The sequence below is a fragment of the Podarcis cretensis genome (genome assembly GCF_951804945.1).
Source record: "Podarcis cretensis genome assembly, chromosome: 10".
Lineage (NCBI taxonomy): Eukaryota > Metazoa > Chordata > Lepidosauria > Squamata > Lacertidae > Podarcis > Podarcis cretensis.
This window is the reverse complement of record NC_137179.1, coordinates 30,447,058-30,460,629: the sequence shown is the minus strand read 5'-3', so window position 1 is coordinate 30,460,629 and position 13,572 is coordinate 30,447,058. Positions and strand designations below refer to the sequence as shown.

General features: G+C 44.8%; 1 protein-coding gene across 1 annotated transcript in view; it reads left to right on the top strand.

Moving 5' to 3' along the window:
- Positions 1 to 12,696, top strand: part of SUN2 (Sad1 and UNC84 domain containing 2) — a 34,896-nt gene extending 22,200 nt beyond the window's left edge. The window contains exons 14-18 of the mRNA XM_079994568.1: positions 3,847 to 3,931; positions 4,489 to 4,604; positions 5,684 to 5,851; positions 7,267 to 7,359; positions 8,314 to 12,696. Of these exons, the coding sequence (XP_079850694.1) occupies positions 3,847 to 3,931; positions 4,489 to 4,604; positions 5,684 to 5,851; positions 7,267 to 7,359; positions 8,314 to 8,430 (579 nt within the window). The 3' untranslated portion in view covers positions 8,431 to 12,696. The remainder of the gene's footprint in view (positions 1 to 3,846; positions 3,932 to 4,488; positions 4,605 to 5,683; positions 5,852 to 7,266; positions 7,360 to 8,313) is intronic.
- Positions 12,697 to 13,572: the final 876 nt, after the last annotated feature.

Sequence of the window (13,572 nt, the reverse complement as noted above, 5' to 3'; positions counted from 1 at the left end):
GCGTCCTTCCCTCTAATTCCTCTCCGTGCTCCGGTGCTGCTGCTGCTGCGTCTAGGGACTCGCAGGCAGCGGAAAACATGCAGGAGAGAGGGGGGGCTGGCTTGGGTGGGGGGGACTTTTGCCTTCCTCCCCCCCCCCTTTAAACTCCTCTCCTGCATTCTTAGCCAGCTGCTTCTCCGCACATCCCTCTCGTGCTCCTTGTCCCTTCTATGTTTTTCCTTCCCTCCCCACTTAAAACGTGGTTACAAAGCACAGATCCACATGGATCCTCAGGATCTTTGCATTGGGTCACCCCAAATTCACCATCAGATCATATAGCAATGATCTGATACAAAAACAGGGCTGCAGTGGTGCAAAAATGTGGTTACAAAGCACGGATCCACATGGATCCCCAGGATCTTTGCATTGGGTCACCCCAGATTCACCATCAGATCACATAGCATGTCCATGGCTACAGCCTGCACCAAAAAAAATCACGCACCCACTGTTGCCTGGGGCTGCAATGGTGCAAAAACGTGGTTACAAAGCATGGATCCACATGAATCCTCAGGATCTTTGCATTGGGTCACCCCAGATTCACCATCAGATCACATAGCATGTCCATGGCTACAGCCTGCACCAAAAAAATCACGCGCCCACTGTTGCCTGGGGCTGCAATGGTGCAAAAACGTGGTTACAAAGCACAGATCGACATGGATTCTCAGGATTTTTGCATTGGGCTACCCCAAACTCACTGTCAAATCACATGTCTGTGGCCACAGCATGAAGCACAAAAATGATACATCCACTGTTTCATTCAGATTTTTTTTTCTTGTTTTCCTCCTCTAAAAACTATGTGCGTGTTATGGTCAGGTGCGTGTTATCGAGCGAAAAATATGGTATTTAGAGGTCTGGAATGTGAAAGTAATATTGAGGAGCAACAATGAAAAGGCTACCTCACCCCCGCTAAATTTGGCTGAAGAAATGAAGAAAGCTTTGTGGGAAACCAGGAGTGATTTTTTTGTCCAGTGGCATCCTGTTCTTAATTCTTAGTCTGTGTCCTTTCTTAGTATACTTAGTACAGTAAGCCTGCAATTTGTGTGTTTTTAATTTGTGCGCATTCACCTTTACGCACTTGGCAAATTAAAATAATTAAAGGGGGCAGGCGTCCGGGGGGAAAGACTCTGGCAACCCCCCACTCCATTGCACCCAGCGTGTTTAGACGATACGCGATTTTGGCTTTAGGCGCGATCACCGGAATGTAAGTTATGGGCTTACTGTATACCTTAATTCTTAGCATATGTATTTGTATGTGAGTTTGGTTGCTGGACCTAAAGGTTCTAGTAAAAAAACAAAGTACAGTGGTACCTCGCAAGACGAATGCCTCGTAAGATGAAAAACTCGCAAGACGAAAGAGTTTTTCATTTTTTGAGTTGCTTCGCAAGACGAATTTCCCTATGGGCTTGCTTCGCAAGACAAAAACGTCTTGCAAGTTTGTTTCCTTTGTCTTGCAAGTTTGTTTCCTTTTTCTTAAAACCGTGCATTCACGGGGTGCAGTTGCGACTTGACTTCGAGGAGCAACTCATAGCATGCGGTGTGGTAGCCTTTTTTGAGGTTTTTGAAGACTTTGGTGATTTTTGAAGCTTTTCCAAAATCCGTGCTTCGCAAGACGAAAAAATCTCAAGACGAAAAAACTCGCAGAACGAATTAATTTCGTCTTGCGAGGTACCACTGTAGGTCTCCAATATCTAAAATGTCTCCAGCTCCACCTGCCTTAGCTGAGCCATAAGCTCTGGCTCTCAACCCCCACGTCTGCAATATGGGGCAAATCTTTGTAAGAATGACTTATGTGCAGGTAGTGCTGTGAACACTGAAAATGCTGTATAAATGCCAATTATCATTATGAAGGAGCCAATGATCAGGCTTTCTATTCAGGGCTGAACCAGTCAGTCATGTTTGTTAAGGCTCTTCCCTGCCTCCCTTCTGCTCTCATGATTCTTCCAGCCCATTTCTCAACCCAGATGTCCTATGGCATCAGCACAGCCATGTCCAAACCTACTAGCCCAATGCTCCAAGCTTTGAAAATTCCCAGGGGTACAAATTTTACCCTGGGTTTGGTTTTCTTTTCACGGCCACATTATACTTTTAAGCAGATTGCTTCCCCTCAAGTATCCTGGAAGCTGTAGTTCACCCCTCTCACAGCTACAATTCCCAGCACCCTTAACAAAGTACAGTCCCCAACAGTGTGATGCAGCAGCAAAAAAAGCTAACGCTATTTCAGGCTACATCAACAGAAGTATAGTGTCCAGATCAAGGGAAGTTCTAGTACTATTCTGCCTTGGTCAGACCACACCTGGAATACTGTGTCCAATTCTGGGCACCACAATTTAAGTAGGATATTGACAAGCTGGAAGGTGTGCAGAGGAGGGCAACCAAGATGATCAAGGATCTGGAAACAAAGCCTTATGAGGAGTGGTTGAAGGAGCTGTGTATGTTTACCTTGGAAAAGAAGAGACTGAGAGGAGATACGATAGCCACCTTCAAATATCTCAAGGGCTGTCACATGGAAGAGGGAACAAGCTTGTTTTCTCCTGCTGTGGAGGGTAGGACTCAAACCAATGGCGTAAAGTTACAAGAAAGGAGATTCCAACTAAACGTACAGAAAAAGCTTTCTAAGAGTGAGAGCTATTCGACAGTGGAACGGTCTCCTTCGGAAGGTGGTGGACTCTCCTTCCTTGGAGGTTTTTAAGCAGAGGTTGGGTGGCCATCTGTTATGGATGCTTCAGCTGCATTGCAGGGAGCTGGACTTGATGACCCTTGGGGTCCGTTCCAGCTCTACGATTGATTCTATACCTTTGACAACAGTGCAAGCAATATTTTGAGTGGCATATCAGCAGCCATCCATTAGGTGGCACCGTCAGCCATCCCTTTGCTCCCTGACACAGTAATACAGTGGTGCCTCGCAAGACGAAATTAATCCGTTCCGTGAGGCTCTTCGTATAGCGGTTTTTTCGTCTTGCGAAGCAAGCCCATTGACAGCTTAGCGGATTAGCGCTATTAGCGGTTTATAGCGGATCAGCTGATAAGCGGCTTAGGGCTTAGGAAAAGTGGGGGGAAAGGGGAAAAACCCCGCAGGAACTCGCAAGATATTTTCGTCTTGCGAAGCAAGCCCATAGGGAAATTCGTTTTGCGAAGCGCCTCCAAAACGGAAAACCCTTTCGTCTAGCAGGTTTTCCGTCTTGCGAGGCATTCGTCTTGCGGGGCACCACTGTAACTCTTAACTTTGCTAATATATTTGCCTGCTGGATATTAAGCCTCAACTCTCATCCTAGGCAGTATCGGTTATTGGCAAAATAGTGATCAGCTCTGCAGGGTTTGACAGTTCCTTATTTTTCAGGTTGTCACTAACAATGTAGTGTGTAAGGCAGGAAGGAATGGTTAAGTCACAATTTATGGGTAATGTGCAACTAAGTTCACTCAGAATAGACCCACTGAAACTAATGAATATGACTAAGTTGTGTCCATTAATTTCAGTGGGTCTACTCACTGAAATTAATGACACTAACTTTTAATATCACCCTATGCCTCTTCAACCGAGTAAAAATGTGGCATGATGTTCCCAGGCAAATTTTTGGCACAGCAGTCCCACCAGTCCCTACGGTGCAGGTCTCATGTCTTAGTGGTCTGTTGATGCACCACTGATATGCAGCCAGTCTCAGGATTTGCCCCAGCAGAGCTATACCTTAATTCCTCAGGTAGCCTTGCCATTTGCACGGTTTACCTCTAGCTTGACAGAATAAAACAAAACTGGAAAATAAGTTTTGGAATCCTGAGTTCCTTACATTCATTCCCTTTGTCTTGTTTCAGCAAGTTCACCACATTGTCAACCAGGCCCTGAAGCGCTACAGCGACGATCGCATTGGAATGGTTGATTATGCTCTTGAATCTGCAGGTATGCAAACTCTGGCTAGGCTGGTCTTTCTGTCCTTACAGCTGTCCAAAAAGGTAGCCCGTGAGCTAGAATTGGCATGATGTTGATTACAGGTACTGCTGCAGGAAGGAATTGTCTGAGAATCTTCTATTTCACGTTAAAAACAACAACAATCATGCTTCTAGCCCTCATAGTGGCAAAGAATAACCTAAAACTTTGTTGCCAGTTTCTGTTATAAACTGAAAAACCAGAAAGGGTTCTTCTCCCTCTGCATATCCACACCTATTTTTCTCAAATTTCAGCAATTTTTGTCTCTTCTGTCTCTCCCACAAGATTCAGCTTCTGCCCTCTCCCAAAAAAAGTCCCTAAACCCCAAATTGCCCATTTAGAATAATGCATGCAAATATGCACTGAATAGCCCAGTTGCAGTTTGGGAGTATCTTATTGTTGGAGTGGGAAATGTTAAAGGAGTGTTCAAATCTCTTAGATTTATCAGCTGTCTGCATGAGCTCTCTTACTGCTTTGAGCAGAGGGCAAAACAATGTATCTCTCCTTCACCCATATCTTTTTAACTACAGGGGCCAGTGTTATCAGCACCCGGTGCTCAGAAACCTACGAGACCAAGACTGCATTGCTTAGTCTCTTTGGGATCCCCCTGTGGTACCACTCCCAGTCTCCACGAGTCATTCTGCAGGTAGGTCTTATGGCCCTGCCCTACCTTTTCTTCGTTATTGTATTCTCCCCAAAGTGTCTGGTTCAAATCCACAATACCTCACCCAGCAGATTACCTTTTTATTTAGACGTTCATCCTAGAAGGTTGGTATGTATTGAGAATATCCACAACTACTCTATAAAGTAAGCTGGGACAGAGTGTGTGGGTGACTGGCCCAGTAAACTTCATATGCAAGCAGGTATCAATATAGCGGTCTCAAATGTTGAGCTGGAGAAAATATGTTGTGTGTGCTATTACATGCTCAGACAAAGCATATCAAGGCTTTGCATAAACTCCCCACTAGACAGAATCTGGAACCTGGCAGTTTACCTTCCTGAGAAACTCTTGCTTTTTGCCTTGGGTTCTTTTGCAACTATTGCCCCGGTGTGTGGTCTGAAGGCACCTTGCTAAAGCTAAGCAGATCTGGCTCTGATCTATACCTGGATGGCTGGCTGCCCAGAAACTACGTGCATGGCACTTTGGGTTCCAAGATGGAAGGAAAGCAGGATATTGATGTAAAAAATTAAACAGAACTGTGGCAGTAAAAATAAAACCACCTTGTAGGAAGCAGAGAGGTAGTGAGTGCAGTAAGGAACAGGGGTCCACATGACTTAATCACAAGGATGCGCCATATTCTACATTATAAGGGGAAGAGAGAAAGCACGTGACAGAACTGATTGCCATATTCAGCAGCATTCCCGTGTCAATTACAGCATGTCTTTCCACCTTGAACTCCTTGGAAATGAAGGCGAAATGTATATTACAGATGGAGCAATCTGCTCCCTGACCTGCATGGAATTCCTAGTCACCTGCCAGGTGATTTGTTAAATACTTATTAACAAATGTTTAAAAGTCCCTTTGCCCTGTTTTATATGGAATACGATAACAGTACCACAAGGTGCCAAGGGCTGTGTTAAATTTGTGTACAAGTACCAACCCAGAGATCATTGTTTTTTCCCTCTTGGTCTTTGCATATTGGAGCATCATCTCTGCTTTCAGAATGGTTAAGTCTAACATATGGCAGCCTCTTACCTAAAACTCTGTGTTTGATTTAATTTCAGCCAGATGTCCACCCTGGGAACTGCTGGGCATTCCAAGGCTCCCAAGGCTTTGCTGTCATTCGCCTTTCGAGCAACATCCGTCCCACAGCTGTGACGCTAGAACACATCTCCAAAGCCCTCTCTCCCAAAGGGACCATTCCCAGCGCCCCCAAGGACTTTGCGGTCTATGTAAGTCACTCTTTGTTTGGGACTGGGGGGGGGGAGGAGATGTCGTAGATTGGGCAAGCTTGAAAGAGGCACACTGGAGATAATTTCCCATTCTCAGTCAGAAGAGGGAAGCTTCTCCCACAATTTGCTAGCAGGGGTTCCAATAGCATCCAGGGCTTTTCCACCAGAAGAGTTTCCTCAGATTTCTCTCTCTCTCTCTCTCTCTCTCTCTCTCTCTCTCTCTCTCTCTCTCAAAAGTACAGCAAGATGCCCTTCATAAATTTGCCCAACTGGGTCGTCAGATGCACAGCTATTTAAGGCCCCATCTGCACAATATACATTTAAACCAATATTATTCCACTTTACACAGTCATGGCTTCCCCCCAAAGACTCCTGGGAACTGTAGTTTGTGAAGTGTGCTGAGAGGAGGCCCCTACTAACCTTACAGAGCTACTGTTGACAGATTTCCCCAGGAAAAGGGACTGATTGTTGCTCAGCATCTTTAGCAAACGGTACTTCCCAGTAAGCTTCATGGCCTGGGGGATTTGAACCCTGGTTTCCCACGTCCTAGTCTGACGCTACACCACACTGGCTCTCAGTTCAATCATATACATCAGCTTTCACCCACCTGGTGTCCTCCAAGTGTTTTGGACCTCAACTGCCGTCAGTTGTGCTGGCTGAGGCTGATGGGAGTTGTAGTCCAAAGAGCCCCATGTTGGCCAAGGCTGATGTGCAGTGTGAATACAGATGCACCAGGCAACCCAAGAGTCTGGGATGAAAGGAGCCATTTGTTAGCAACCTTGGGATCATTAATGATGAAGTTTGGGTTGGTACAACCAAGACTGCAGGCATATGTATGATGCACACTGATGTTAGTCTTTGTCCAACTTACACTGCTGCAGCTCCCCCACCTCCCTAAGAATCCTGGGAACTGTAGTATGAATGTCTTGAAATTTCATTTGGAGCCCGAGAACCATCCTGCAGAACTGCAATTCCCAGGGTATTCAAGAGGGAAAGAATGAATTGAGACAGTATAAGGCACTGCATTCACATCACTCTTTTACAGCACATGGCATTTCTCAAAAATCCTGGGGATCGTAGTTACCCCACTCTCAGCACCCTTAACAAATGACGGGTCCCAGGTGTGGAGGTGTGAGATTCCAAAATTGCACCTCTTTGGGAAAGGAGGAAGAGGCATTGACGTTCATAACTACCATCAGCCTTCTTTCCCCATCCCTCTACTGCTCCCATTTGTCCCTTACCTCCTCATAGCCCTGTGTGTTTCATTTTGGCATGCAGCCACAAGACTGGCCTTTAACCGCACTTGTGTCCCTCCCCCCTCTCTAATCCTGCGGTTGCTCTGATCTCCCCACGGCCCTCCCCTCCCCATTCTCTCACCCCCTTCCCTCCTCCCCAATCTGTTTTTGTTTCCACAGGGCTTAACAGAAGAAGGGCAGCAAGAGGGCACCCTCCTTGGCCAGTTCACGTACAGCCAGGATGGGGATCCCATCCAAACATTCCACTTGCAGGTAAGGAAGGAAAAGGTGCAAGGTTTGAAGGGTGGTGGTGGGTCCAAACCCTAGCCAAGGTAGAACTGGAGAGTGTGGTACCTCAGACTGAATCAGGTGACTTGGTCCATCTAGTTCAGTACTGTCTACACTGATGGGCAGCTGGTCTCCAGCGTTTCAGGTAGGGCAGGGGCCCTCTCTCAGCCTTACATGAAGATGCCAGAGATTGAGTCTGGGACCTCATGCATGCAAATCCTATAACTCTTTGGGGAAAAGGAAGCTTTGATTGGGTTTTAAGCCAGGGATGGAGAAGCTGCAGCCCTCCAATTGCTGCTGAACTCCAACTCCTATCAGCTGCTGCACCAGGAAGGCCAGTGGGCAGGGACGGTTAGAGTTCTAGTCCAGCAGGACAAACCCCACCCCTTAAAAATTTATTGTATAAAATTATGTGTAAAAAGTTACAGGACATTAGTAGGAAGCAATGCAACATGTGCTGGTTAGCAATGAAGCAGTAGAATAGGATCAGCATTACACTAGCCATAGTTGTATGTGTAACAAATAGGATCAAGAGGGACTGAAACAATTCATTTTTGTACCTCAAGTCATCATAGGACTCTTGTTTGTTATTTAAATTGAATAAATTAATTGTATTGCAGCACATGCCTAATATTTGGTGATGCTAGGTGTGGAGTAGTCAGATAAATTTTACCTGTGGTTGCGGCAGGAATAAAGAGGGGCTATTGAAATACCCATCAACAACTTGGCTCAGGGCTGTACATCTTGTTAAGAGTGGGAAGGCGGTACCTGAGATTGTGAGCAGTGCCAGAGCATCTCACAGAAGAGGGTGGTGGTGAAGACGGCGGCATGGCAGCCCTCTGTCTCCAAAGAAACAAGCTTGATGCTTCTCTGGCCCTCAGTATTTCGCCTTTCTCTCTTCCCTTTTCCCTCCCCGCTTCCCCTTTTTTCCATCTTCAGGATGAAGGCAGGATTGCAGCTTTCCAGCTTATTGAGCTTAGAGTTCTCAGCAACTGGGGCCACCCGGAGTACACCTGTATTTATCGTTTCCGCGTGCATGGGGAGCCGGTCCCTTAACCCCTCCTGCATGACGCAGCCTTGCTCACTGGCTACCTCAAGTTCTGCGCCTCAGACTGACAAAAGGCAGACAGAGAAAAGCAGTGTTGGAAAGGAGAGCAACTTGGGATGAGTGACGCTTCTTTTTGTTACGAGGGGAAGCATGGAGACTTCAAAATTCCTATCCTGGTCAATTGGTTCTCTCCTGAGGGCAGGGGTGGGGGTACCTTTCGGTATGCAGAGGGAGAAAGAGGGCTTCTTGATTTTTGGTATTTTATATTCAGCTTTTTGGGGAAAAACAAAAGCCTATGCAGTTCATCTCTTCTCCCTCCACCATCAAGGAAAAATAGTTTCTGGGTGTTCCTTTAGAAAGCTGTGCCATGATACTGTCATAGTTCTATCAGTGTTTATGTAATTATATTATATTGGGGGGGGGGAGTGTATCTATGGATTCTTTCTTTGATAAGGGTAGTAGGAGACCCCATGCTGTTGTTTTTCCCTTTCCTGGGTTGGAAAGGTTTAATTTTTCGTTTATCACACTGTAAAAAGTGGTTTGGCGTTGGCTGCAAAAGGAGCCTGCACAGTAGAAAAAGACAGAGGGGGAAATTGATGTTTATTTAAATGAGAGGCTGCAATCCTAACCAAGCTTACTAGCAAATAAGCCCCATTTTGCTTAGTGGGAATTACTTCAGTGTGAACATGCATGGGCTTGCCCTGTCAGGTTAAGTATTTAACAACAAAGGCTGGCGTGTTGAAAGATGGGAGAAGAGTCTATTTTACAGTGCTCAGAGTTGGTTTTCTAATGGAACTGCTTAGCTCTGCTAGTATGTATCACTGTTGGAACTCATTCCCATTCTACAACACTTAATTTTCTAGAGGGAATGAATATTGTCTGGCCAGCATGGTTGTGGGGGGGGGGGCTGCTTGTTAAGTGGCAAGGGAAAGCATTCTGTACATGTTCAGAGACACCCATTATCTCAGAGAATGTGCCCCAAACTTAAAATAGAGCTTACAGGGCCTTGATGAGCCCTGCTTCAAATAAACTTCATTTTCTTCCATTGTAAAGGAAACAAGGGGTGCTTGGCTCTTGTTCTGCAGGTTTTAACTCACATGCTGCTGCAATGCCCAGTGGGTTCATATGGTCAAAAATCTTTCCACGTTTCTGCACCTGATTCCCACATGCAGTAAGACAAGGTAGTATAAGCAGCTCAAGTTCTGAGGTGGTACAATGGACAGCCTTGCATTTTCCCGTTCATACTGTTAGTAGGAAACTAGCAGAGGAATAAAGGTGGGATTTTTCTCCCTGCTATGCCAGTTTTCATTTTAATTTGCAAAGGGTATTTTTAAAAATGGCATACATACCCATCTTTACTCTGAAGTGGTACACTCTATGTGATTGCCTCATTCTTCTGCAATATATAGACTAGCCCATACGGGAAATCTCATGACTACTTGGGTAAGGTAACAGAGGTCAGAATTTGTTACATTTGCTTAACATTAATCTTTGCTGACTAGTTATTTATAGTAAATAGGTATCTGTAGTTGCCAGCAGTAACAGTTGTACTCTGGAGGGACAGCCTTCCTGGTATGGATACAGTATCTCATAAAATAGTGCCTTCATCTAGGCTTTTACCAAACCTAAGGCTGAAAACACATGGGCAGTGCTGAGTAATGAAAATTTCTGAACTGAAATTAATGTAGGAGCAATCAGGGTTTCTTTCCTACCTGCCTTTTATTTTCAGGGCAAGCTGGCTGTGCGGAGTTCCGATAAGCTAGTACTTAACATAAGCAGGAAGCTGTGTCCTTCCCACCTCCCTTCCAGCTATCTGTGGAGAGTGCTGATTGCCACAACAGCTGGCCCATCGTTTTTCATTTGGGCTTGGCCATAGTAATAATGTCCATTTAGGGATGGCACCAAATAAAGATTTAGAAATATAAGACATACAGGCATTTGGGGAACTGGCAAAAGCTAAGTTGTGCCCGAAAAGGGGAGCGAGAAGCTGCAAAAATTCATACTGGCCGCAGATTTGTTATGTCAGTGGAGAAGTCAGTGTGGCAGGAGGAAAAATGTCCCATAGCAGAAAAACCCACTCTCACTCCTGGAGGGAGAAGCATTGTCTTCATCCTAAATCCCAAGAGGAGTGGGCTAATGCGGTGTTCAGCTTGAGTAGTTCCCCAAGCTATATAGAATACAGCTGGTTTCTAAACTATATCGAGGAGCCAAGTAGACTCTTGAGTAAATATGATCAAGGGCATAGCTGCACACCTTTTGAGGATGCTATGACAGGAAAGTGGTATTAGTTATGTGTAGAAGCCACTTTGGCAGTATATAAATTAATTACATAATGACACACATCAAGTAGATTCTAAGAAACAGAACATATCCATAAGGAAATAACAGTATTACGTGAGTCTCACAGCTTCAGTGTTTAAAAAGTCATAAGGATTGATGAAGGTAACTCAAACGACAAGAGGGCAGCTTTCCTGTTTTAAACCTGAAACCATGAGTGGTGGTGGGATTTAGCATATACTCACCTCCACCCCAACAACAGCTTTTGCCTGGATGCTTCTGGTAACACATAATCCTGATTATAACTAAAGGGCCTTGCATTGCTAACTAAACACATATCTATCTATGCATTCTTGCTAAACTACTGCGGAAGTACATCAACACAGTTTATCTGCTAAGCATTTCACAGCTTCCCCAGTCTGGTGCTGTTAGCTGCTCCAGCTAACACAACCATGTGGTTTGCAGGATCAGTTAAGATGACCTGCACTATTAGAAGAGGCACATCATTCTATCAGGGTCCAGTGATAACTGCTATGCTCTTTGGTCTATAGCAGAATCCTTGTGAGGTGTTTTGATGCCCTTGCATGCAACAAGTGAATAAAGGCCAGTTCCAACAGTTTTTTCCTAGAAAGCAAGTAGAAGGATCACATGGTCAAAAGCAACTCTTGCTTTGTATCAGGCAGGAGTTGCATAATCTGACATGCAAATTTAGCAGCATTCTGGAAGGCGCGTGTGTGCGGTTTGCATTACAAAAATACATTGGCCAGGTTTTCCTGCTTTTTTTATCTGAAATACAGAATAAGGGCTAGGAAAAAACCAGGCTTGTTACAGGAGGGTGGATTGCAGTTAAACCTTAGGAGAAACTTCTTTAAAGGTAAGAGCAATCTGACAGTGGAACCAATTGCTTTGAGGGGTGCTGGGCTTTTGCTTACTGGATGTCTTTGAGCAGATAGCTATTTGCTGGGAGTGATATAGCTCCAGATTCTCTGCAGTGATGGGGCAATGTTGGGCGAGGTAGCCTGAAGGACCCCAACTGATTTTGAAATTAGGCAATTTTGAGGCTTGCTTCAACTCACCATGCTTGGTAGGCAACCTGTTGTGCTTCTACAAAGCACTAGGTCAACTTATGGTGTTGGGGGGGGGATTTCTAATAAAAACTTGTGTGTTTTTTGTAGGCAAAAGAAAATATAGGTCTTACTCTTGTCTTTGTACTCTCCAAAAGATGGGGGGGTGTAATAAGCACTGATTTTTACCTGTTCTCTACTCCTCATAAAAGAGGTTGATGGCTAGGTTGTACTTGGGAGAAAATGGAGAGAAGTCTGTTTAGGGGTGTATAAATCCCATGTTGATCATTGTGGGGTAGTTTCCCGCAGTTGGGCTCCATACAATAATTTATGTGGATAGGCTTCTCTGCTCTAGTAGTTGCATGGAAAGAAAAGATGTGTTTAACAGACCCTAAGTGCAACAAAGTGATTAAAAATCTAGAGTGACCAAATGAACATTCAGTGAGCTTATGAATGAATGCATTTGGAAAAGCATGAAGCTTTCCTGGTCCTAGGGTCAGCTCAAAGCCACATCAAGCAAAGAGTCAACAGTTGAAGAATGCTGGTGAGTCATGCACATAATGGCTTCATGAAACTGTAGGCATTTCATGCTTGGTGTCAGCTCCCTGACCAGTAGTAAGGTGCTCAGATGGCATTTGCAAGGCGAGAGCAAGTAGGAGGCACCTTCCAAGGCATGACTTCTTTGCCCGCTCCCTTTACTTTTGACCTGGCCTGTTGTACTCTGTAAAGCACCATGCACACTGATGGTGCTGTATTAATAATAATGCTTCTCCTATGAAAACAGTTATGTACAAAGTGTGCTTGGATTTGTATCTAAGACTGTATGTAGCCTGTTGCAAATGCTGCACTGTTCCGTTCCTTATTTTCTATCTCTGGATTGTAATTTATGCCTATGCAAAAGAAACTCAAGACAATAAACAATTTTTCTAAAAAGGGTGAAGCTGACCATTGATGAAGAGGGGACACTTTTTGGCCAGGGTGAAGGCTAGAAGCATTAGCGAGAAGAGACTATGCTGTCAATAAGTTGCATTGGAGCTGTTGTCACTGTCGTCCACATTTCTGTTCCTTCTGCCTGAGGTTTTTCTTTAGTCCACTGCTTTCCCCGGGAAAACCCACTGTTTGATGCTTGTTCCAATTCAGCAGTAATCTGCAGAAAACTTGATTGACATTTGTTCCAATTAGGTGATACACAGCAGGTTTTCCCAGGGAAAGCAGTGGGACTGAAGAAAAACCTCTGACAGGAGGTACAGAAGTGTGGATGAGCCCTCAGTCAGTGCAGGACACACACATTCAAACTCAACATTATAAAGCCAATTAGGAGAGGGGGAAAAGGAGGGGGGCAAGGAGAAATATTGTTTATAAGCCTGCAGGCAGAAACTGTCCTGTTTCAATTGATTATATGTAAGCTGCTCTGGGAGCCTTTTTGACTGAAGAGTGGATACAAATGCTCTTGTAAAATTCAGCCAATGCCCTTATTTTTACCGTATATTTCGCTCTATAAGACGCACCAGACCACAAGACGCACCAATTTTTGGAGGAGGAAAACAAGAAAAAAACATTCTGAATCTCAAATGCCAGAACAGCAAGAGGGATCGCTGCGCAGTGAAAGCAGCGATCCCTCTTGCTGTTCTGGCTTCTGGGATAGCTGCACAGCCTGCATTCGCTCCATAAGACGCACACACATTTCCCCTTACTTTTTAGGAGGGGAAAAGTGAGTCTTATAGAGCAAAAAATACGGTAATTGCAGCAATTGTGATGAACCGAACAAAAGCCTGGCTCTTATCTGTGCCTAGATGGGAAACAGAACAG